Source organism: Lynx canadensis, chromosome D3 (genome assembly GCF_007474595.2).
Source record: "Lynx canadensis isolate LIC74 chromosome D3, mLynCan4.pri.v2, whole genome shotgun sequence".
NCBI classification, from domain to species: Eukaryota; Metazoa; Chordata; class Mammalia; order Carnivora; family Felidae; genus Lynx; species Lynx canadensis.
The window spans coordinates 312,373-337,306 of NC_044314.2; the positions used below are offsets into that span (position 1 = coordinate 312,373).

Genomic DNA, 24,934 nt, shown 5'->3' on the forward strand with positions numbered 1-24,934 from the left:
GGTAAATGGTACAAGTGAAGGGCGTGTCTCATGTACAAGCCACACACAGAGATAAAACTGCCTCCTCAGACAGCATCTTTCTGTGACCTGATCCTGTCCCAATTCAGAATCCCCTCGTAATCATCACAGAGGAGGCTGGCACACTGAGATTAGTCAGTAAACATTTAACGTGCTGAAAACACGAACATCGGTTACACACAACCGAGCATTGGGTGGATTCAAAGCTGCTCAGGTAACACTAACGCGGCTCCCTACTTCACCCACGAGCACAGGATGACTTTGCTTGCTGATTTAGTGCTTTATTCCCAAAGTTGCAGATCACCAACCTGCAAAGAAACGGCGTTTTACGTTCAGCTCATTTGTCACGCGGACTTCGGTGCAGAGTTTCAACATCAGTAACATGGTCAAGATCATGACTATGCTTTGCCAGAGGAGCGGCGACTCAAAATGCCTTCCAAACCTGGGGAGGTAAAGAGACCACGGCATCAGGAGGGCCCCCGCACACCAGGGGCCTCACCGCCTCTCCCTGCCCAGGTCCCGACCAAGGCCCCCACGGCCACATCCTGAGCCCCCAGAGGGTCTCTCACATCCGTCACAGCCTCCGGCACCGACTGCCTCGGCCTCGGGCTCCACGGTGCACAGAGCTGGGTGAGCAGGGACATTCCTGGACGGCTGGGCGCGGGGACACCTCTCAGAATCATGTGCACGGCTCCTCAAAAGCCACACTCACCTCCCCAGGAGCCGCTGATGAGGGTGTGGACGGGACTCCCCGCTCCCTCGCCGCACAGCCAGGTGCCCAACACCCCACCTGCAGAGGCACCTGCAGAGGCACCTAGACCACCTGATGCCCTGGGAAGATGCATTCCGGAGTCCAGGAATGACAGGAAGCCCTGCCCCCTGACGAAGACGAGTGGGGTCAGCAGGCCAGAGCAGCCCACGCTGTGAGCAGACCAGTGAAGGGGGCCAGGGCACCCCCCACCCCCCCACCCCAGAGAGGAGAAGGCAGCTGAAGGCACAACCCCCTCCCGACCTGAGGCCCTGAACCCCCCCCCCCCCCCCCCCCCCGACCCAGGCCTCTCTGTCCAATCTCCCTCCCCACCCAGGTCTCACTGACCCCCAGCCGAGGCCTAGTGGCTCGCGCTCTTCTCTGGGCCCCGACCCCGCCCGGCTCTCACATCCTCCCTGCTGGTTTTCCCTCCAGGGGCAGAACTTCTCACCAACTCGGCCACAAGCTCGAGGAGGTGAGACCGCAATCTAGTGACTAGCACAGGCTGGGCCTGTCGGCAGAACCCGAACCCCAGGGGCTGAGAACAGCCCGGCCCTTCGGGGGGCAGCTCGGGGTCTCCGCCACGGCCACCAGAACCACCAGAGCCGTGACCTGTTGGTCGGGCCACGCAGGCCTGCGGGACTACCATCGACAAGGCCAGGGCACAGCACCGTGCTCTTTCAAGGCCCAGCCCCAATTCTAGCCCAGCTGCTCTGGAGAAGGAACCCCGCTAGGTCTGCCTACAACATGGCCTGAAGGGTATTCCCAAAACTGGGGCTGGCGGTCAGCACCTCTAAGTCAGGAGAGCCTGCAGTCTGATTTCCCAGCTGCTCCCGAAAACAAGAAAACACAGAGACCACCACCCGGGCCCCACCTCCCACGTCCTCTCACTCCCTGGGGCCTGAGCCTACACCCAGCTCCCCCTGCAGAGAGGGCTCACCGGGGGCCGACCACGCCCACAACACAGAGCTGGGGCAGAGCTCCGAGGGGCCACCCCTGGGACTGCACCAAATCAATGAGAAATAGGGACAAAAACTCAGTGGCCGGGCTCGTGGTAAAGGATGAGACCAGAGGCAGCCCCTCCCCGCCGGCCAGGGCATGTCTTTGGAAGCTGTGCCTATGCTAACAAGTCTTACCTACAAGGTAAAGAAACAGCGATGTCCCCAAGGTAGAGACACTGACCCCTGCACCCGCTCCAGGGCCGACTCGGCGTCTTCAAGCCCACGTCTGTGAGCACCTCACCGCCAAGCTCGGATCACCTGCCTCTCAGGAGAGAGCAGACAGCACCTCCGATGAGGATTTGCCACGACCACAGCCACAGTGAGCCGGCCCAGCAGGTGAGAATGTGCCACCTGGAGGGGAGCCACACCAGCTGAGGCTCCCACAGGAGGTCAAGCAACCAGGAAAAAACAGACGCTCCCTGCGGAGTGGGGGTTCCAGACACCGGTTCCAGGACCGGCATTCTGCACTGGTTCCTGACGCCAAGGCCCATGTCCTCTGAGCAAAGGACAGAGCAGGCCTGAGGTCACAGAGGCTCAGGCCCATGCCACCTGGGTCCAGGAAGGGCAGAGGGGCCAGGACACAGCAGACGGCTCCATGACCACCAGCTTCTTCCTGCCTCCCCAGGAGATGTCACTTCGGCTCACCTGGGACCCCGCTGCTTCGTCAGGCCTCTCCTGAGGTGCCTCAGGAATTGCAAAGGAAATGCTAAGTGACTGGAGCAAGAAAGGGTTGATGAGCCAGGCCTGGGTGAAGAGAAGGTACGAGAAGAAAGAGGTGACAGTGCCCTGGGGCTTTCTAGGTCAGAGGCACAGGCTGGGGGCGCTTCCGTAGGCTCACACGGGCTCCAGGCCCTTGGCACCCGTGAGCCACTGCCCCTGCACCTCATCTCTGCTGTAGAGTGAGACTATAACACCGGGGACTATCTAAGGACGTTTCTAGTCATTTCTAGGAACTGGATCCCACGGTTACCCAGCTGACCCCAGGGGTCAACTCATCTACAGGTGAAGGTCAGACAAGGGGCCAGCAGAAGCTAGATGTCAGCCTAGTAAGACTGGAGATGCCTCCTTCCCAAGCAGGCCGGGAAGAACCACAATAAATAAGCTGCTCTGGGGCCTCTCACACCAAGCTCATCATGCGAGAAAGGCCACTTTCATGTTTTAAATACTCAACAGAAACAATGACTGGAAAAACTGGGCAAAGAAATCAAGATTTGCACTTCTCCTTAAACCACACACCTAAAGAGGCGCCTGGGTGCCTCAGTGGGTTAAACGTCCGACTTGGGCTCAGGTCATGATCTCATGGTTTGAGAGTTCAAGCCCCACATCAGGCTTGCTGCTGTCAGCACAGGCCTGCTTGGGATCCTCTGTCCCCCTCTCGCTGCCCCTCCCCCATCGCACATGCTCTCTCTCTCTCTCTCAAAAGTAAACAAACATCAAAAAAAAAAAAAAACCCCACCAAAAATCGAATCCAGATGAACTCAATATTTATAGCAAAAACAAGACCATTTAAAGTGAAGTGAGAGGGAGCAGAGGTGAGTACTTAGGGTGAAGACAGGCTGAGACACAAAATTTCAAAAAGCACAACTTTCCACAAAAGATATACAAGAGACAAAATAAATATGAAACAAGGTTCAATGTCATTAGTAATTTCATAAACTAATTAAAATACAAAGATACCATTTTTTACTTGTCAAATTAGTTAAGCTTTTCTTCCTTTGATGCTAATAATCTGTACTGACGGGGATGTCGTGACAGCACTTTTCCCTCTCCTGTCCCTGACAATATGGGTTGGCACAACTTTTTCTTAGAACAAATGATGGGGCAGCCTACCAGACAGGTGAAGGGCCTGCCGCTCACGCAGCCACTCTGAAAGGGTTCGGGGCGCCTGGGAGCCTGGGAGGCTCAGTCAGCGAAGCATCCGACTTCGGCTCAGGCCATGATCTCACGGCCGGAGTTCGAGCCCCATGTCAGGCTCTCTGCTGTCAGCACGGAGCCCACTTCAGTTCCTGTCGCCCTCTCTCTCTGCCCCTCCCCAACTCATGTCTCAAAAGCAAATAAAAACATCAAAAAAAATTTTTTTAACTAAAAAAAAAAATACAGTAAAATAAAAAAAGTTCTCCCTTAACTGCAGTGTCCCTAGGTCTCACCCCCCAGGAAGGTACACACCGAAGAGGGGACAGGCAACATTTCACCCAAAGTTTCCACAGAGATCACCTTCTCCGGGTCTTCAAAGTTCCAGAGTAAAGCTCAAGCCGAAAGAAGTTGTGTATCTACTTCCCTGTGTCACGCCAACTGCTACACCCTTAGCAAAATGTAACTACGTCCTCAACGGTGTGGTATCTCTGGCAGTGCTCCTGTATCTCCCATCCAGTGTCAGGCCGCATGTCCAAATACAGTGTTACCACACCTCGGAAACAGCTTACGGCGTCGCTGACACAACGTTGCCGTATCCAGTGCAGCGCTAAGGCAGGCCTCCAATGCGGTGTTATCACGTCTCAGTTACTTTGTTTACTGCACGTCTGATACAGTGTTAATACATCTCCAGTACAGCCCTGCTACATCTCTGATAGATGATGCTATGTTACCACATCTGATACGGTGTCACTACATGGCTGAAGTGTGCCCACGTTCCTGATACGTCACTGCATCCAATACAATGTTATTACGCATCTGATCCAACATTACCGTGTCTCTGATGCAGTGTGTTCATCCAATACAAATGGAGCTTGAGAACTACCTCTACCAAAGCACAAAGTTCTGGGGGGGGCCTGGCAACATCATCCGTGCACCGTGGCCCCTCCCTCCTCGTCCCTTCTACAGAATCTCAAGCCTGCAAATATGAGCTACGAGGCATCATTTAGCCTGTCTCTTGGCTTCTCCTGACACCACAGAGGCAAAATCCTATACATCAGCATTTTATAGAATATAATCTGCTGAATGCTAGTTTTGCAAAAGGATGATAAGAATCGCAAGAAATCAGGGCGCCTGCGTGGCTCAGTCCGCTGAGCGTCCGACTTCAGCTCAGGTCATGATCTCACGGTTCATGAGTTCGAGCCCCGCGTTGGGCTCTCTGCTGTCAGCACAGAGCTGGCTTCAGAAACTCTGTACCCCTCTCTCTGCCCTTCCCCTGCTCACTCTCTCTCTCTTCTCAAAACAAATAAACATAAAAAAAGAATTGTAAGAAATAAAGCGCTAGGGTCTCACGAGTTTCAGGAACCTGGGGTTTACAAGCTCCGCTGGCCTCCCTGGGCGGCAGGGCCACCCACGAGCTCATTCCACGAGTCTGCAGGGGGCTTCCCAGCCTGGAGCTCTGAGGACCACGCTCTCAGCCAGCTCTAGGAAACACACTCTTCAGTTCTAACTTCACCACTGTTCCAGTGTAGACCCTGCTTCCCCCTCAGGGGGCGCCCGCCATGACCCGTATGTGTGTAAATGGTACGTTCCACACAATGCTTCTGCTGAAGCGTAAACCCTGTGGCATCTGCAGCGTCTGGAACATGGGAAACCCTCTAAAACCTATTAAATCATGTGGGCCACTAACCCATGAAGCCTGGAGGAGGCCCAGGAGTGGGGTCTTAGGACTAGGTGGGCAGAGAGGTACATGTTAGTCACATGCCACAGGCGGAGCCCAGCCTGCCTGCTGGGGTTCACCCCGTGAAATCCAAGTACTGCCCTATGTGAGAAGCACATGCCCAGGCCAGAGAGACTCCTGAGGAGGGACCAGTACCCTCTGCCAGCCCCCCTTCATCCCAGAATACTGCCTGAAGGCAGCACTGGGGTTCACACGGTAGCCACAGGACCCCTGAAGTGACCCAGGACGGTTCAGGGTGCAGACTCCGGGGAAGGACCAATCGGATGCACAGAAATACGCTGGCCCGTGGACAAAACTGAGAATCACTAAAGGCCCCCTGTGCTGAATTAGGAGAGAGCACACACTCGTTCTCAAAGTCCCAGGCCCGGCAGTGAAGGGAGAACTTCTAGTCCAAACGCATTAAATGCCAGTTAAATCCAGAGGCCCTGGTGACTTGGCTTTCAAGAAATTAGTTTAACTTCTGCCTTCTCCAAACCAGGTATTTGGACATAGATTAGATACCCTATTCTCTTCTCTGCAATCGTAAAGGATAAGTACTCTTTTTTTTTTATGTTTATTTATTTCTGAGACAGAGAGAGAGTATGAATGGGGCAGGGACAGAGAGAAAGGGAGACACGGAATCCGAAGCAGGTTCCAGGCTCTGAACTGTCAACACAGAGCCCGACACAGGGCTCGAACTCACAGACCGCGAGACCACGACCTGAGCCGAAGTCGGTCCCTCAACCAACTGAGCCACCCAGGTGCCCCGAAGGATGAGTATTCTTAAGGAAAAGACGTCTCAACTGCTCTCTGTCCCGCCCCCCCTTCCCATAAGGGAAGCCAGTCTCGGGCACTTCCCCTCCGCTGCCAGAGAAAACTCACTCCAGCGCCTAATGAAGTGCCCTTCCTGGCCAACGCTGTGACACCAGGCAGGTGGCAGGCCAGGGGCTCCCTGAGCGCCCTCCAGTGCGCTCAGGGTTAACAACTGTGTCAGAGGCAACTGCATTTTGGGACCTGCTTCCGTTCAACCTTAGACTGGATTAAAGCCATTTTAGAAAAGGAAAGCCACGTGTCACCCTGGAGTGAGTGAGCTCTGTCCCCAAAGGAGAAAGAGGAATCTTCAAAATGGGGTTCTTCAACTTGTGCCAAAGAAAAAACTACACACCCACTGGCCCTCCTTTCAAAGCAGCCTGGCCCAGAGACAAACCTGGCGGTGTGACACATTCTCCGGGGAGGAGCTAACTTACCAGCTCACCTTTTAAAAGCCCCGGACGAGGGCAAAACTAACACACAGTGGACACAAATCAAAGGCATGGGGCCACGGCTGGATGGAACACAGAGGAGAGAACTTCGGGACTCAGAACAGTCATCTCTCGGTTGTGATGGTGACGGGAAGGGGGCGTTGTCAAAACTCATCGAACTGTATGCTTACAATGGATGCTTTTATTCCACGAAAATCGTACCTCCGTAAGGCGGACTCAAACATGAATTAGCTGGGGAGCCAGGGTGGGTCAGTCGGTTAAGAGTCTGACTTTTGATTTCAGCTCAGGTCATGACCTCACAGTTTGTGAGTTCAAGCCCCGCACCAGGCTCTGAGCCGACAGTGTGGAACCTGCTTAGGACTCTCTCTCTCTCTCCCCCTCTCTCTGCCTCTCCCCTGATCGCTCTCTTTCTCTCTCTCTCAAAATAAATAATAAACTTAAGAAAAAGAACTAGCAAAAAACGTGATTACTCAGTAACGAACAAGTCAGAAAGAAGGGCCAGAAGCAGAGCTCTGGACACCCCCGCCTGGTGCCCTTATCCGGCCTCCACACCCACCCACCCTCCGGAGCAACTTTCTTCACTATCTGTGCTCACAGAGGGTCCGGGCGCCACCAAGTAGAAAGGAAAGTTCCAGACCTTTTTAGTCTTAGAATGAGGCTCCAAGATCTCATTTCATTTCCTCTAAAAACTCCCCCTCCCAAACATGTCTCGCTTTAGCAACTGTTAAAATTAATTTCCGGTTCCTTACCCGAATGCAAATGATAATAAGAGGAAGCTGGGCTGGGAGGTGCAAGAAAAAATAGTCTCTTAAGTATTATCCAGAAAGTTGACTTTCCTATTAAAACAAAACAAAACAAAACCGTACACACAACAGGAAGGCTGAGGGGACCACCGTCCCTGTACATGACCCCTGAATGCTCTTTCCTGTCAGGCTGTGATGTCCCCTTCCTACAGCTCATCCCTTTTTCTTCATCTTAATCACTTACTCATTCCTTGTTTTCTCTTTCCCACTCCCATGCAAATTCTAAGGACAGGGACCCAGGTCTAGGACCTTATCCAGCACACAGAAGTCCGTGGGAAAATACGTGACAACGTAAGAAGGACAGAAAATGAAGACGCGGACGTGAGACTACAGTAAGTTTCTCCACTCCAATCCCACCATTTTCCCCGGGGAACAGTCCCGCCCACTTCACCAGCTCCCTCCTAGGAAGTACAGCCACCTGCACCACCACCCCACTCCGAAACCCCAAAAAGAGAAAGCCATCACCCTGGAAGTACCCCCACAGAAAGCTCCCAACTTACCAGAAAAGGATCCGTAAAATGTTAGCCACCAGGAGCACCAGACACACGTAGGTAGAGAAGCCCTCGGCATTCTGAGTCCTCCGGATGTCCCTGTACTGTGGGATATAGGGCACGACCCCTCCGAACACCATGGCCCCGGCTGCCCCCCAGGACACCAGCTGGTGCAAGGGGACCAAAAGCCAATCCAAGCCTTCTGCTTCCATCCCGACTGACGTCCACCTGGCCCGGGGGCCCTCCGCTCTCACGGTCCTGGAACGCGCGCTGACGGTCACCCCCACATCGCCGCCGCTACCTTGTGCAGTCCTCCACCATCGGGGCCTGGCGAGAGAGGAAGGGAGGTGAACTCCGGCGCAGGGCCCTGGAGGCAAAGCGAGGGGCGCGCTCCCAGGGCGCTCGCGGAAGCCCGCGGAGGCTCACGGCGGCGGCACCACCCCCTCCTCAGACACCGGCGCCTCCGGGAGCCCTGCGCACGCGAACCGGCACCCGCGGGGGGAAAGAGGCGCGGGGCGCACGGCGGCGGACGCGGGCCTGGGAAGCACGCTCAGTCCGGGGGCGGGCGATGGCTGCGTCCCAGCGGGAACACGCGGCCGGGGTGGGGCGGAGCGCGCTCAGTCCCGGGGGCGCGCTCAGCCCCGGTGGGGCGCTCAGTCCTGGGGGCGCGCTCAGCCCTAGTGGGGCGCTCGGCCCCGGGGGCGCGCTCAGCCCTGGGGACGCGCTCGGCCCCGGGGCGCGCTCAGCCCTGCGGTCGCGCTCGGCCCCGGGGGCGCGCTCAGGCCCGGGGGGCGCGCCCAGCAGGAGAGTGGGGTGGCTCGGTCTGGGGTGGGACGCACGGCCCGGGGGTGGGGAGACACACTCAGTCCTGGGACCCACCGCCCGCCCCGAGCCCCGAGCCCCGAGCCAGGGGAGGGCGGTCCCCGCGCCGCGCCCGCGTCCACACGCGGCCTGCGGATCCGGGGCCCGGCCCTTACCCTCCGCGCCCGCACCCGCGCCCGCGCCGGCCCCGCCCGGTCTGTTCTGCGTGCACCTTCCGTCTGTCCGTCCCAGCGCCGCAGCCCCGCCTCCGAGTGACGTCACAATGCAGGGGACCCGCCCACCCAGGCGGCAGGCCGAGAGGCGCTGGGTCCTAGAGCGCACCTGTCTGTCAGGGAGGGGTCGGAGCTAGACCGAGAACGAAGTCGTGGGTTGGGGGTCGCGGCGGCGATGCTGCTCCGCCGGCCCGGCCCGCCCCTCCCCGGTTAGGAAACACCTGCGTGGCGAGACCGCGCCTCGAGAGCCAGGGACGCACCAGACGCGTCCCCCGACCTGTGCCTGGGCGAGGGGCCGTGTGGACGCGGTGCGCCGCCACGGAGAGCAGAGGACAGGGTGCCGTCCACGGCCGAGGTCTGCGCGAGGCCTGGGGACCCCCCTCGTGGGGGCCCGGGTTGGGTCTGCCCTCCCCCCGCCCCCGGTGATGGCGGCGGTCCCTCCGCACCTTCGTTTTCCGACGACCTGGGGAGTCGGGGGGTGGGGGGTGGGGGGGCTGCCCGTCCCGATGCGGGCGGGGCCCTGAGGAGCAGGGTGCAGAGGTGAGCCGTGTCAGGAACCTCACCTGGTCTCCGGTGAGGCGGAAACAGGCCCACCGTGTGCCCGAAGCCTCCGCAGGCCCGCCTTCCGCTCCCACCGCAGGTACCCCAGGCCCAGGGCGGCAGCCGGGACTTCTGGTCGGGGCGCAGTCTCTCAGACACATCGTGACCGAAGGACCGAAGGACGTGCTGGACATGCCGCTCCCTGACTTGCCAAGTGCTTCCCAGCCTCGGCCCATTCACAGAGCTCTTCCCCGACCGAGGTGAGCCCCCAGGGGCCCTAGCAGGTGCACCGCGCCTGCATGCCGGCGGTCTGGGTGTGCATGGAGCCCTATGCCCGGTGGGATGGTGAGCCGTGAGGACCCTTGTGAGAAGCCAGCGAGCCCTGTGTGCCCAGGCCTCTTGCAGGAGGGACTCAGGGCAGAGAACTGCAGGGCCTCAGGGTTCTGCTCCCATCTCAGTGCGGTGGGACCTGAAACACCCCAAAAGGGAAGGCCCGGTGGATGAGAGCAGGTGGCCCTGGGGGCACACACCCGGCCGGCCAGCTTTCCCGCCCGCAGGTCTGACCTGGTCTCCTGCTTCCTACCGGGAAGATTTTGTGAGAAATCATGGGAACAGCACGGACCTCACTGAGACTAAGTCCCAAACAAGCCTGGTGTGATGAGAAGCGCCTCCTTAAAGCACAGGGTCATGCTTACTTCCCCCCAGTGTCCCAGGCTGTTGTTAGGTTTTCTGAGTCACAGCTACTCAGAGGATCCACAGGGAACAACTGAGAACACAGCAGCAGGAATGTACAGGGAAGTGAAAATACACACACAGAGAGGGAAGTGGCGGCAAGACTGGGAGAAAAGAAGTAGGTGTTTCTACTTAACCGCCTCTCCTGAACTCTGCAGGCCCGAGAGCGTTCCACTCCGTCCTGGAGGCTGGGGTGGAGTGACAGGCTCCCCTCCTACTCTCACTGCATCACGTGGAGTCACGTCCACTGGTCCTGTTCATGCTGGCAAAGGCGGGCAGATTGCTCACCGGCCCCCAGCCGCCCACGCCCCTGGATCCATCAGGGCGCGTCTCAGAGCCTGCTAAGTGGATACAATCCTGCGTTCTTGGCCCAGGACTTCACCCCGAAAGTGAGCTGATGACTGAGAGTGGGCTTGTAATCGTTTTAAACACCAACTGTCTGGAATCCGAGTGGCACTCTCTGGTCTGGAACCGTCGGTCAGTCAGGAGAAGGAAGGACAGCTCATCTGAGATGGTGAATGTGTTACATGACTTCCCGCAAACAAAAGAAGCCAAATTGTGCTAGGCCAGAAAACGGCCCCCAAGTATATCATCCTAATCCCCAGAAACCTGTGAATGTTACCTTATTAAAAAAGAAGAAGAAGAAGGAGAAGGAGAAGGACAAGAAATGCAGGGCATTGGCTGGCTCAGTTGGTGGAGTGTGTGACTCTTGATCTCAGGGTTGAGGAGTCTGAGCCCCATGTTGGGTGTAGAGATTACTCAAAAAATGAAACCTTTTAAAAAATAAAAATAAATAAAAATTTTTGAATATTTTTTAACATTTATTCATTTTTGAGAAAGGAGACACACACATGCGCACGCGCGCACACACACACACACACACACACACACACACAGATCATGAGCAGGGGAGGGGCAGAGAGAGAGGGAGACACAGAATCGGAAGCAGGTTTCAGGCTCCCACCTGTCAGCACAGAGCCCGACGCGGGGCTCGAGCTCAAGAATCTCGAGATCATGACCTGAGCTGAAGTTGGACACTTAAACGACTGAGCCACCCAGGCATCCCGAAATAAACTATTTTTTAAAAATACAGATGCGATTACATTAAGGATCTTGAGACAGCAGGGCGCCTGCGTGGCTCAGTTGGTTAAGCATCTGACTCTTGATTTCAGCTCAAGTCACGGTGTCATGGTCCGTGACATCAAGCATTGTGTTGGGCTCTGTGCTGACAGCACGGAGCCTGCCTGGGATTCTCTCTCTCCCTCTCTCTCTGCCCCTCCCCACTCATGCTCTCTCTCTCTCTCTCAAAATAAATAATTTTTTTCTTTTGCAAAAAGGATGTTGAGGTAGGGAGATCACCCTAGATTACCCAGGTGGGCTCTAAATGCCATCTCCTGTGTCTCTACAAGAAGAAGGCGGGAGACAAGACAAAGGAGCAGAGGCCACCACAGGCCAAGGGACACAGGCAGCTCACAGAGGCTGGAGGCACCGGAGGGACTGTCCCCAGGAGCCTCCGGAAGGAGCACAGCCCTGCCAGGACCCTGACCTGGGCCTGTAAAACGGATTTTGGACTTCCAGCCTTCAAAACTGCGAGAGAACACAAGTCTGCTTTTTCCGCCAGGCAGTGTATGGTGACAGCCACCACCGGAAGCGAATCTAGAAGTCCCCAGGGAGTGACTAACAAGATGGTCAGCGTCACGGGCAGAGAAGAGGCGGGGCCGCCCCCCTCCGCTGCTGTGCCTGCCCCCGTGTCCAGGAAACCTGCAAGGAGACAGATCGGAGGCTTCGCTCAAGGAACTTGGGTTGTAAAGTTCCGGAACACGGACTTCCAGCGCCAGCCCCAGAGCACTTGGTGCTGGTCCCCCGATGACTCTCACCCCCACCCCGGCTTTCTTCGTCGACCCAGCCGTAGCCCTCGCCTGGTGGAGTGGGGCAAAGAACGTCTGTGTGCCCGTGCTCTGAGCTCAGCCTTTCCTTCGGGCAGCTCACCACCCGTGGCCGAGGCTGGGCCCACCACCGGCCTCTGTGTCCTCACCCTGCACTGGTGCCGAGTGGCCGAGCTCTAGCCAATGAGGGTAGGGGCACTGACTCACCCCACCTGCAGGCCTGACCCCTTGGGCCTCCACCGGACCCTCCTTGCTTGCCTTCACCTGCTGACCAGGTGCAAACAAGACAGTGGAGAATCCACCGGGATGTGGCCTAGGATGTGGCTCCCGGCTAGATGGGACGTGACGCTTGACTGACAACATGAGGCAGAGCCCCCATGTCGGACTGTGACATCGATGAGTTTCACTGGGCTCAACCACTGGAATCTGGGATTGTTCATTACAGGTGAGCATTACTTCCTGTAACATACAATCGAATTCTGAAATGTCCACCACCTTACCACTTCCCAAATGGCACTTAACCACACTACACACACTGCACAAAGCCCCGGACTGAGGACTCCTAAAAACCCAGTTGAGCCCACTTCTAATCTTTCAAACCGACACCCATATTGTTACGTAAAGGAGCCACTGTGAGCCCTGCAGTGTCTGCCCAGCCCGACGTGGACCAAACGCAGCTCCCACCTGGTTGGCACCTCCCACTAAGACTCCACCAGCAGAGCAGCTCTGCAACGATTTTAAATTTCATAAATGATGGCTCTTTTTTTTTAAGTTTGTTTCTTTTTGAGAAAGCCAGCATGAGTGGGGGAGGGGCAGACAGAGAATCCCAAGCAGGCTCCCCACCCGCCAGAGCAGAGCCCGCTGCGGGGCTCAAACCCACCAAACTGCGAGGTCATGACCTGAGCTGGAACCCAGAGTTTCGCCTAATGGACCAAGCCCTCCAGGCACCCCTAAAAGATGGCTCTTAAAATGCAGATCGCCTACGGGGAGGACAGAACCACACTCCAGCACCACAGACCTACTGCCTGTCCCGTTTCCCTGGGCCGTGGGAACGGTGGTCCGACCTTCCAGGCCTTCTCTGGCCTCTTCTGGACTCAGGAAAGGCCCCTGGCATCCAGAGGTCAAGGGTATCACCACCCTTCTCAGCCCTACTTCTGCCTTTGAGAGCCTTGAGTTTGCAAGGACCTGCTCAGCCATTGGGGCAGGAACGCCCAGGTGGCTGACAGATTGCCGAGACCCCACGCAGGAACATTGTTGCCGCTTTAGTTTTGAACATCAAAATCATGAAAATAGATAAAAGGATAGCAAAAGGGAGGAAATATTCAGAAAAACAGGAAAGAAAAGGGGTGGGCCCTAAGAGGTGCCCCGATCAGCTCCTGCTCATGAAGCTGCATGGCTTTTCCTGGTGAGAAGGCTCTAACCCAGTCCAGGCAGAGCCACCAGCCCATGACAAGTATTTCCCCTTCCCCCAAATCCCTGAGAACAGTAGCAGAAATGGAAAGTCCTCCTACAGTGAGACCAGGAGAAAGCGGGAGCTCCGAGCTGCTGGGGTGTGGAGACAGGCCACCTGCACGGGCCATAGAGAGGAGGAAGTGAGGACCCAGGTCCAGAGAGAGCCAGGGGAACACCAGCCGCGGGGCATCTGAGCTGCAAAAATGAAACCCCTAACTTGCAGCAGGGGAACAAGGTTGACAGGCTGCTGCTAGGAACATTCCAGAACTAGTCAACAAAGAGAAAATAGAAAACAACAGCCCAAAACAGTGTAGGAGATCTTCATGAATCCTACTTCGGAAGCATCTGTGAGCCTCACCGGGGAGGAGAGCAGAGGTGCCCGGTGACGCCCCACGGGGCTCAGGCCAGAGCCTGGTTTTCATGAAGCACCTGGGAGCTTGACAGCCACCACCGCCTTGTTGGGACCCGAGCGCCTCGCCACCTTTCTTATGCAAACCTAACTGTCCCGAGAGTGTGACAGATCAGTGACCGGGCAGCAGAGGGTGTGTGTTGTTTTAAAATATCTTCAGGGGCGCCTGGGGGGCTCCCTCGGTTAAGCCTCCGACTTTGGATCAGGTCACGATCTCCCGGTCCGTGGGTTTGAGCCCCACGTCAGGCTCTGTGCTGACAGTGGAAGCCTGGAGCCTGCTTCGGATTCGGTGTCTCCCTCTCCCTCTGCCCCTCTCCTGCTCATTCCCTGTCTCTCTCAAAAATAAATAAACACTAAAATAGGTGAAATATTTCAGAGAAATACATGCAATTCTTAAAATTTGTCAGATGATGATAGTATATAAAGTGGAAGGGAGGGAGGGAAGGAAGGAAGTCTGGATGAAGTGTGCAGTGTAGCTGACAGCAGTGCCCCATGTCCTGGTGTCCTGGGTCCCTGGTGGTGACAGCGCCCTGTGGTTGTGGAAGACGTTTTTAGGGGAGGCTGGGTGAAGGACACGGGAACTGTCTACCCAACAAGGCACTCTCTGAGAAAGAGGCTGGGCTCAAGGGTGTAACTGCAGTTTGAAGAAACTAAACCTATGCGGGTGGGCAATCTGCTAGAGAAAAGCTCGAGAGAGGTCTACGGAATGATTATAAATTTTTTCAAGGAATTATTTTATGAAACATTCAGAGAGAAAAATAACCCCTTATGAAATTAAACTGAGAGAAGACAGTCAGAATTTGACCGAATCTAAAAAGCCCAGAACGAGCGGGTACAGTTATCCGCAGAAGCTGAGTCCAGACACGGGACGTGCGGAGCTCGAAGCACCGGTGAGCTCATATCAGGAGTCCCAAGACTGGGGCGCCCAGCTGGCTCAGTCAGTGGGGTATGTGACTCTGGATACTGGGGTCGTGAGTTTGCGCCCCATGTGAGGTGTAGAGATTACTTTAAAAAAAAATTCTCAAAGACCTAGAAAGGGCTTTACTTACTTTTCAAAAAGTGAAATGGAAATTCTGCGTCATTGGCTTGTCCTGCTGCCTGGCTGAGGGTCATCAGCAGGAAGGATAAGAGAGAGAAGATATACCAGGCTGTCTCGCGAGCAAAACTTGGTTAAATAACTGGAATAGAGACCATTTCAAACAAAAACTGGGTAATAAGATGGCAGCCACACATGAGACGAACAAATAAAGAAATTGTAACATGACTCTCATTTACGGTCTTTGGCTAAGAATCCACTGGAAAATGAATGTGAGATCTTGTACCAAAAAAAAAAAAAAAAAAAAAAAGATGTCCCATGAGCTTATTTAGCAGAAATATGGGACTCTGCAAAGGGAGCTGTTTCGGGACAGTACAGATGACAACAGAATGAGCCCAAGGCATTAGCAGCGAAGGAAACGAGAAGTCACAGAGCAGTCAAGAAAGGGAGGAAGGGGTGCGGAAGCCGACCGGTCCGTGCAGACTCCGTGTGACCGAGGGAAGCTCCCTGGGCCGGAAGAGCCCCTGCTGGGGAGAAGCAGCGCGCCCGGGGGAGACACGACCAGAGCGAACCGAGGAAGCCAGTGCCTGTCCAAGCCACGTGCACGCGCGCGCGTGCACGCGCGCACGCGTGCACACCACGCACAAGGGGCTTTCTAGCTCTAGAAGCACGCGGTTTTGCTTACGTACGAACCTTCCCCTTTTCTTTTTAAATTGAGGCACAATTCGTGCGACACAGAATCGGCACTGTTAAAGCACACAGTTCGGTGGCAGCCAGCGCAGTCACGCTGCTCTGCCCGCACATTTCTGTCCAGTTCCCACACATTTCATCGCCACAAAGTAAAACCTCGCTCCTCCCCAAGCCCCTCCCTCCAGCCCCTGGAAACCACCAATCTGCTCTCTGTTTCTGGGGATTTACCTTTTCTGGCTGTTTCCTATGAACGGAATCATACGACATGTGGCCTTTGGTATGTGGCCTCTCGCACGGGGGTCATGTGACCGCTGAAACCCCAGGGAAGCCCAGCTCCAGCCCCCTGAGAGCCTCCCTCCTACTCGCCTTCCTGGGTGGGCTCCAGAAAAGCTTCAGGCAGCTTTAGTTTTCTGTTTTTATTCACACGCCTTAAAGTATTTTAAATCCTATGATCTTGGTCTGAGCAGTGACAAAAAGTAGCACAATTCTTACGTTTGCAAAACCATTCAGGAAAGGAAAATAAATTGAACTGAAGAGAGTATTTTAATACAAATGCACATCGACTGGCTACCAAGTCCCCGAGACTCTTCCTTCTCACAGGTTTCTCTCCCTCCCTCCCACTCGGTGTGCTAGAGCCGTTCCTGGGGTCCCCGTGCTCTGCCCGGAACTGGCACCCCAGCCTCCCGGGAGCTGAACACGGGCCCTCCGGCCCCAGCCCGTGTGATTGCTTCCTTGGCTCTCCTCATTAAGACTGTGACTTGATGAATTGTTCATCTGAAAGAAAAGAACTGTTTTCCTCAGGTTTGGGGTTTTGTTCCCAAGACACTTGTGACCCACGGACAGGGAGCAGGTACTTACGGGGAGAGGGACTGATGGCCAAGAGCCAGGCCAAAGTCCAGAGTTTCCACCTAAAGAGATTGATGGGAAGACACTGGTTTTTCTTTCTTAAGCTTATTTATTTTGAGAGATACAGGGAGTAAGGGAGGAGCAGAAAGAGAAGGAGAGAGAGAGAGAGAGAGAGAGAATCCTGAGCAGGCTGTCAGAGCAGAGCCCAATGCAGGGCTCAAACCCACGAAACCCCGAGATTATGACCTGAACCGAAACCAAGAGTTGGACGCTTAACCGACTAAGTCCCCAGGCGCTTCGACTAAGCCCCCAGGCACCCCGAGATGCTGAGTTTCCTGAGCACCGTGTCACTGTGTTTGAGCCACAGAAACAGCAGAACTGATTTTATTTCTACTCTACACAGAATGCAACTTTTTAGGGGCGCCTGGGTGGCTCAGCCGGTTAAGCGTCCGACTTCGGCCCAGGTCATGATCTCACGGTTCGTGGGTTCAGGCCCCGCATCCAGCTCCGTGCTGACAGCTGAGGGCCTGGAGCCTGCTTTGGCTTCTGTGTCTCCCTCTCTCTCTGCCCCGCCCCCACTCATGCTCTGTCTCTCTCTCAAAAATAAATAAACATTACAAAAAAAACAAGAGTGCTACTTTTTTATTGTATTCTCCTCGGGGTGGGTTTTGAGAGGAGACTGCAGCCACACTGGTGATGCCCAGTCCAGAATAAAAACCAGACACAAGGCCGGTCAAGGTGCGAAATGAGGAAGCCTTTGTCGGGGCCATTTGGAATTATGTATCGCACTCTTTTTAAGGTGCTTATAACCTTGGAGAGGATTCAGGGAAGACGGCAGAGCAGGGGCCCCGGGAATCTCTCCCCCCCAGATGACAACAGCAGGGGCGGAACCTGTGTGATGGGACTGCTTTGGAACTCTGGACTCTGCCCGAGGCCTGCCACGTGTCCGGGAGAAGTAGTCGATTTTGGTCCATTCCAGCTCGCAGCACAGCAGCACCTACCCGTCCCGCGCCCCAGCCATGTGGCAGGCAGCCGGGCACGTGTTTCTGGAGCAGCCCGCAGAAGCCAGGTGGACGAAAAGGACCCCGTCCCCCAAACGGCAGGAGGCCATGCTCTGACCACACAGGTGCGGACTCAGAGGCTGGCGGCCATTGCTGTCACCCCTCCAGCTCCAGCTCGAGTGACTTCAAGGGGATAAGTGCCCTCTTATCCCCCTTTTGTTTTCCACTTTTCCCCTTTTGGGAGCCACACGTTAAAGACTAGGACATTGAAAAACAGCTGCCTATTTGGGGGAAGTTAGGAAGCGACGGCACATGTCCAAGGAAAGGCTCAGAAAAGACCGGGGAAGACATTAAATGGACACCTCAGGCTGACCCCGGCACAGAGCCTGCAACCATGAAAAGAACGACGACAACGCAACAGCAAACCTTGGGGAAGGGGGAGAATCTGATTTCCAGAGTAACCGCATCATGAGATTCGAATGTCCAGCGCTCAGCAAATCACAAGGCACACAGAAACAGGAGACTTCGGCCCATTGAAAGGAAAAAGATAACTCAACAGAATCTGTCCCTAAAAAGGACCCGGTGTCAGATCTACTAGAGAGACTTTAAAGCAACTGTCTTAAAGATGCTCAAAGAGCTGGAGAGTGACAAAGTCAAGAAGACAGTGTGTGAACTACTGACAAGAAAGAAAACCTAACACCAAAAGAAATTCTGGAGCTGAAATTACAGCACCTGAAATGAAAAATTCACCAGATAAATCAAAGGCGGATTTGAGCACACAAAGGAGACAATATTTTGAAAATCTGTCCTGTTTCAAATTGTAGACAACTCACAGTGGCTCATTAGTCTGTATCCAAATCAGAGACAGTGAAGGTCTTTTTGCCTGGGGGGGCGGGGGCAGGGCTTAAACTCAATTCCTTCTCTCCTGTTTCCCCAGGTCTTTGCTCACTCACAGCTTTTGCACACTTGGTCACACACTGAAACCCTGGAGGCTTTACAGCTACCCCAGGGGCACCCGGGGGCTTAGTCTGTTAAGCATCGACTCTTGGTTTCCACCCAGGTCACGATCTCAACGTTGTGGGATGGAGCCCCGTGTCAGGCTCTGGGCTGACGGTGCGGAGCCTGCTTAGGATTCTCTCTCTCCCTCTCTCTCTGCCCCTCCCCTGCTCACGCGCGTGCTCGATCCCTCTCTCAAAAAAAACAAAAAAAAACAAAAAACATTTAAAGCCACCCCAGAGCACTGACAAATAGGACAGCGCTGACTCTGGTCACCGTGCAGCCAGGTTTGAGAGCCACTCTTTTCAAATTCACACCCAGTGCAGGAAGTCCTCACGGCTTAGGAGAATCGCTTCCAGGAGAGGACACTTAAACAAAGGGGGCCAGATGGCACAGTAAATAATTAGTGGATTACAAAATAGTGGATAATGTTGCATTAAAACATGAAAAAGTTATGAAACTGAAATAATTATAAACAGTATTCAAAATTAGGAAAATGTTGCCGCTATTTTAGAATAAAAAGCAAGAAACCTTCTACTCAAATCTGTGTATCCAAATCTGTACCCCCAAAGAACCCCTTTTCTAACAGATTTTATAAATGAGAATCTGCAAACATATCAAAGGTAGAGACGGGAGACTGGGAGCCCCATATCCCGCATTCTGCATCGGTACCTATAAGAGAGCCCTTTTAACGAACACGAGACAAGGACGAAAGAGAGCACCCTGACCTGTCCTGACGCAGCAGCTGCAGGCGCCTGGGTCCGCAGCGTGCACAGGTGAGGCCCTGCGGTGAAGGCCCCACATGGAGCCGGGGGCACCTGGGCCTTCCCTGGCGTTGACGCTTCGGGCACAGAACTGCCTCTCACATTTGGTCAGACAGTGGTGCTCTCATCTCTCAAAATTTTAGTTTCCAATTGAGATAAAGCTTTGCTTCCTTTTTAGCTTGTAAAGGAAGCTAAATGGACACGTCCTTGGTTTCATAAATATGTTCTGCTGCCTCTTTTCTTTTCCGATCCATCCAGCCTTGGACCAGCGAGACGTCACCCACAGCATCTGATGTCTGCAGTTTCCTGGCGCATTTCAGTGTTCTCATGTTGTGGATGCCCCACCTCAGCTACATTAGAGGATTCTTCTCCCCAAACCTAGTTCCTTAAATGTAATATTCCTAAAGTGGGTTTCTATTAAGCGATGCTTGCTTCCATATTAATGAATTTGTCTCACATGGATGCAGGAGTAAGACTTTGCTCCCTAACTAACCGGTATAGGTGAAAACCACCCAGGTGCTAGATGTAGAAGGACAGATCCTATATCTCCGGCGGGAGGGGGGTGGTTCTCAGAGACTTTCTGAGTAGGTTCTCACTGGACCAGAGAGATTACACTTCAGAAACATAAAACGTGTGTTTAAAAACACAAAGGCGAAAGAGAATCACAGGTTTCCCAGGTCCTGCAATTCTTTTTTTTTTTTTTTTAAGTTGAAACTGTATGTTTTTTTGTTTGTTCATTTTGGTCCTGGAATTGTTAGCCTAGAGTTTGAAGCTGGAAAAAATGTACTTTAAACAACTTTTTTTTTTTATTAAACTTTTTGAGAGAGAGAGAGCAGGGGAGGGGCAGAGAGAGAGAGAGAGAGAGAGAGAGAGAAAGAATCCCATGCAGCCTCTACAATCAGCACAGAGCCGATGCAGGGCTCGATCCCACGACACTGGGATCATGATCTAAGCTGAAATCAAAAGTCAGATGCTGGGGTGCCTGGGTGGCTCAGTTGGTTAAGCAGCCGACCTTGGCTCAGGTCATGATCTCGCGGTCCGTGAGTTCGAGCCCCGCATCAGGCTCTGTGCTGACAGCTCAGAGCCTGGAGCCTGTTTTAGATTCTGTGTCTCCCTCTCTCTCTGACCCTCCCCCGTTCATGCTCTGTCTCTCTCTGTCTCAAAAATAAATAAACGTTAAAAAAAATTTTTTTAAAAATCAGATGCTTAACCCACTGAGCCCCCAGGCACCCCCCCACCCCGTTTTCACTTTTGGGGGCATATGCCCAGAAGTGGAGTCGCTGATTCATATGGTGATTCTATTTGTAATTTTTTGAGGACCGGCTGCCTCACCGTCCACAACAACTGCTCCATTTTAAGTTCTGGCCAGCAATACACCCGAGTTCCAGTTTCTCCACATCCTCACCCACACCTGTTGTTTCTGTGTTTCTGATAATAACCGTCATCATGAGTGTGAAAGGGCATCTCACTGTGGTTTGGATTTGCATGTCCCTGGTGACCAGTGACGTTGAGCATCCTTTCACGTGCTTGTTGGCCACTCGTACGTCTTCTTTGGAGAGATGTCTGTTCAAGTCCTTTGCCCATTTTTAATCAGGTTGTTTATTTTTTGTTGTTGTTGAGTTTTAGGAATTCTCTATATATTCTGGTATCAATTCCTTATCTGATATATGACTTGGAAATATTTTCGCCCATTCTGAAGGTCGCCTTTTCATTCTGTTGATAGTATCCTTTGATGGACTTTCTCGGTGCTACACCCCACTCCTGGCCCTGCACTATAATCTCAAACAACTTAGTGAAGTTTAGGGCCCCATGTGTGAAGTGGTAAGGCAATAATATTTGCCTTGCGTGTGTTATTGTGGAGATGAATGAGAAAGTGGAAATAAAAAGTATCAGCCCCTCTTCCAGAAATAGCGTTTGGGTGTTCCCCTTTCTATAACACTTTTCCTACCCTTCCCAGTCAGCTGACACACCTTGTCTGTCTCCCAGTTCCGTACCCCTAGAGTACCCGGGAACTTGGAAGTGCTTGCGACCCCAAACACGGCACTAAGCCTTTCTTTTCCTCTCCCCTAAAGTCATCGAGCTCACTTTCACTCTGGCCCAACACTATCAAGCATCATGCGTGAGCAAAGGTATTACATGATGTGCTTGTCCCAATGCAGATTCTTGGGGTGGCTCAGTCGGTTGAACATCCGACTCTTGATTTTGCCTCAGGTCATGATCCCAGGGTCATGGGATTGAGCCCTACAACAGGCTGCTCAAGATTCTCTCTCCCTCTGCCCCCCTCACCTGAACGTGGGTTCTCTCTTTCTCTCTCTGTCTCAAACTGAAAAAAAAAGTAGATTCTTGGGCTCAGGAAGGGCACCGAGTGGCGTGAATGATGCGCTGTTTTAACCACCCAGACCCTGAGCATCCCACCTCCGGTGACTTCTGCCTCCGTTCCAGGACAACCACCTATTTCCACGACCACATCAAGGTCTTTGCCACCCGGTCCCCTAACAGCTGGACTTCTAGAATCTTCCCACATGCCTTACAGGTTCTCTTTCTTGGTGACCGCATAAGCCCTCACATCACGCTGCCTCTGCTTTCTCATCATTCCCAGTTGAGTGAGGGAACTGGGTCTGAGCCCCCTCCCTTCTTAGGAGCCCCCAGGCCTCAGACTCTGGTGGGAGTTTCAGAGGCTCTGTCCCCTCAAGGGTAGTGCCGGGCCGCCTCCACCAGATCTACCTGGAGAGAACCCCATCACCCACCCAGACCTCCAGCCACCCTCTGAGCTGGGGGCCTGTCTTTGTTTTCTCAGACTCATGTCCCAGTGGCCTGCTGGGCGCAGCGGGTTCCAATTGCCTTGGCCAGGCTGTTCTGGAAGCTCGGGCTGAAGACCACTCGAGGCCAGGCTGGGCAGCCTCACAGAGGCTCCTTGGAGGAGAGAAACACAGGCAGATGAGAGGCCCGTGGCCCCAGAGACAAGAGCCTCTGCTCTTCTGTGCGTCTAGTTCCAGGCTCCCGTGGGCCAGGCCGTGCTCCCTGCCTGCTGTCTACTGTCTGTAATTAAAAACAAGGAAGGCACAGCCCGCGCGGGGTGTGAACGTGCACATTAACGCGGCCCTCCAGCTAGGACCAGCTGTTAGCACCGGGAGTCCTCCCGGGAATCCGTGCTTCCCAGGGTGCTCCCAAGGCCCGCCCCAGCCTAGCTCTGCACAGAACGTCAGAAGTGGCCAGCACCACGCAGCCCTGCCCTGTGTGAAGGAGCGTCTGGGGAGCCGTTTTCTTCCACAGGGGAACCTGCCCTTGCAGACAAGGTGGGTCCTGTCGTGAGAGAATCCGGGCTGGGCCCTCTTGCCGAGCAGGTTTTCCCCGAGTCCTTAGTGGCTGAGGGAGAACCCGGAGATCACCCAGCGTGAGGCCTCTCCACCTCCACATCCTTCAAAGAGAAACCAGAAGCCGTAGGACAGGATTCCTCACCTGGGAACCATCCGTGGAGAGGAGACTGAAGCTCAGGGCTTAGCCAGTGCACCTCTTGCCACCCCCCTCTCCCTGGGCCAAGGTCCCTACTGCAAGGCTTCCTCCTCAGGCCCTGAAAGATCCTTAGAAAGACACGAAAAGTGGCAACACGGCCATGCTTTAAAAAAGCTACTAAGTTTATTTATTTTGAGAGACAGAGAGAGAGAGAGAGAACGCGCACACCTGTGTTTAAGTGGGGGAAGGGGCAGAGAGAGGGAGAGGGAGAGAATCCCTGCTGGGGACCCTCAGCATCGCAGAGCCAGACGTGGCTCCAACCCACAAACTGTGAGGTCACGACCTGAGCCGAAGCATTTAATCGACTGAGCCACAGGCACCCTTAAAAAGCTATTTTAACAGCTTTATTGAGACATAATTCACATACCACAAATCTGCCCCTTAAAGCATACAATTCAATGATTTTTACTTTATTCACAGGGTCGTGCACCCATCATCATAACCTAATTTTTGACTATTTTGCCCCCCCCAAAGAAACCCCTAACTATTGAGCAGTCTCTCCCTATGCCCTTCCTCCCACAACACCCAGCAACCACCACTCTGCTTTCCTCCTCTATGGATTCGCCAATTCCGGACGTTTCACGTAACTGGAAGCCAGTCACAATATGTGGAGTTTTGTGACTGGCTTCCCTCTCTTAGCATGAAGTTCCCAAGTTCACCCACGTCATAGCGCCCCTCAGTGCTTCCTTCCTTCCTTATGGCTGAGTAACGTTCCACCGGATGGATGGACCACATTTTCTTTGTGCATTCGTCTATTGGTGGCCTCCTGGGCTGTTTCCACCCCTTAGCTATTGTTACCGGTGCTGCCGTGAACATCTGTGTCGCGTGTATGCTGTCACTTCTCTCGTGTCTATGCCTGGAGGTAGAACTAAGGCTATATGGCGACTTTATGTGTAGCTTTCCGTGGAGTTGCCGGAAGGTTCTCCATACTGGCTGGGCTACGTTACATCCCACCAGCAGTGTGTAAGAACTCTAACTTTGCCGCACCCTTGCCAACGCTCTCATTGTCTGTCTTTTGATTCTAGCCATCATAGTGGGTGTGAGGTAGGATCTCATTGCGGTTTTGATGTGCATTCTCCTGATGAGGCTGGGCCCTGGGACACGGGGGTGACCCAGACAGACACAGCCCCGCCCCACAGAGCTCTGAGCCCAGAAGGGTACAGACACATAACCAAAACAGGTACCTGCTAAAAACAGGGTCCTGGGCGTCACCATGAAGTGACCCACGAGCCACAATCCAGACAGGCCTGAAGGGTGCCAGGAGAGAAATGGGTTATGAGACCTTCCTTCCGGGGCTTCAGTAAAATCAGAACAGGGACACAAGTGTTGGCGGTGTGCCAGGACTTGGTCATGTCCTTAGGTTTAAAGTTGGCCGTAGAAATGGCGGAGATTTAAAGAGCTGGCTGGCTGGTGGTTGGGTGGTTATGGGCCCAGGACGGGGGTGCACAAGAGGCCACGTGCAGACTGCAGCTAAGTCACCCAGGGTCTCCGTGATCTCACTAGAGAAGTGACCACATTGCATAAAAACGGAGGAAACCTAAAGGCAGGAGGCAGGACAATGGGTGCCAGGGGCTGGGGAGGGGCTGTGCAGGTGCGTGCTGGTGACACAACGTGAGGTGCTCCCTGCCCCTGCACCCTGCACATGGTTATGGGCTAAGATGATAAACGTCAGGGGCGCCTGGGGGGGCTCAGTTGGTGAAGCGTCAGACTCTTGATTTCAGCTCAGGTCAAGATCTCACGGGTTTTGTGGGTTTGGCCCCTCGTGGGGCTCTGTTGACAGAGGGGAGTCTGCTGGGGATTCTCTCTCTTCCCCTCCCCTGCTCGCACTCTCTCTCTCAAAGTAAAAAATTAAAAGATGGTAAATTTTATACCGTGTATACTTTGTCATAATAGTAAAAAGATGATGCTCACTCTCTAGCTACCCTCTTCCGTCTCTGACGCAACGAAAACAAAGCAAACCAGTCCTGCGCAGGGGAAGCCGTCAAACTGGACGAGCTACCTTTTCCCTGCACGGGGTCTCCCCTCCCTCCCCCGGGGGTGGGGGCTGACTGCCGGGCTGGAGCGGCCACCTCCCCAAGCCCTCACCTCCCCGGGGGGCCTCCTCCCAGGACCTGACGCCGGTACCCAGGGTGCCCGGCGCG

The 24,934-nt window shown here is 54.2% G+C and overlaps 1 protein-coding gene and 1 long non-coding RNA gene across 17 annotated transcripts in view; one reads left to right on the forward strand and one right to left on the reverse strand.

Moving 5' to 3' along the window:
• The window catches only part of SLC66A2 (solute carrier family 66 member 2), a 53,717-nt gene extending 44,774 nt beyond the window's left edge, over positions 1 to 8,943 (reverse strand). For 8 of the 16 annotated variants that reach the window (XM_030292545.1, XM_030292544.1, XM_030292557.1 and 5 more), the window contains exons 1-3: positions 8,872 to 8,943; positions 7,904 to 8,221; positions 327 to 460 (exon numbers count right to left, since the gene is read on the reverse strand). In XM_030292545.1, coding sequence (XP_030148405.1) covers positions 327 to 460; positions 7,904 to 8,106 — 337 coding nt within the window. In that variant the 5' untranslated portion in view covers positions 8,107 to 8,221; positions 8,872 to 8,943. Of the gene's footprint in view, positions 1 to 326; positions 461 to 730; positions 898 to 1,902; positions 2,030 to 2,412; positions 3,066 to 7,349; positions 7,438 to 7,903; positions 8,222 to 8,871 lie in introns of those variants that run through there. The other 8 variants (XM_030292551.1, XM_030292552.1, XM_030292547.1 and 5 more) reach the window with 7 other exon arrangements.
• A 17-nt stretch (positions 8,944 to 8,960) lies between these two features.
• LOC115498835 lies at positions 8,961 to 10,870 on the forward strand. The gene is made up of 3 exons (XR_003963968.1): positions 8,961 to 9,283; positions 9,569 to 9,728; positions 10,359 to 10,870. It is a non-coding gene; the product is annotated as an uncharacterized LOC115498835 (long non-coding RNA).
• Positions 10,871 to 24,934: the final 14,064 nt, after the last annotated feature.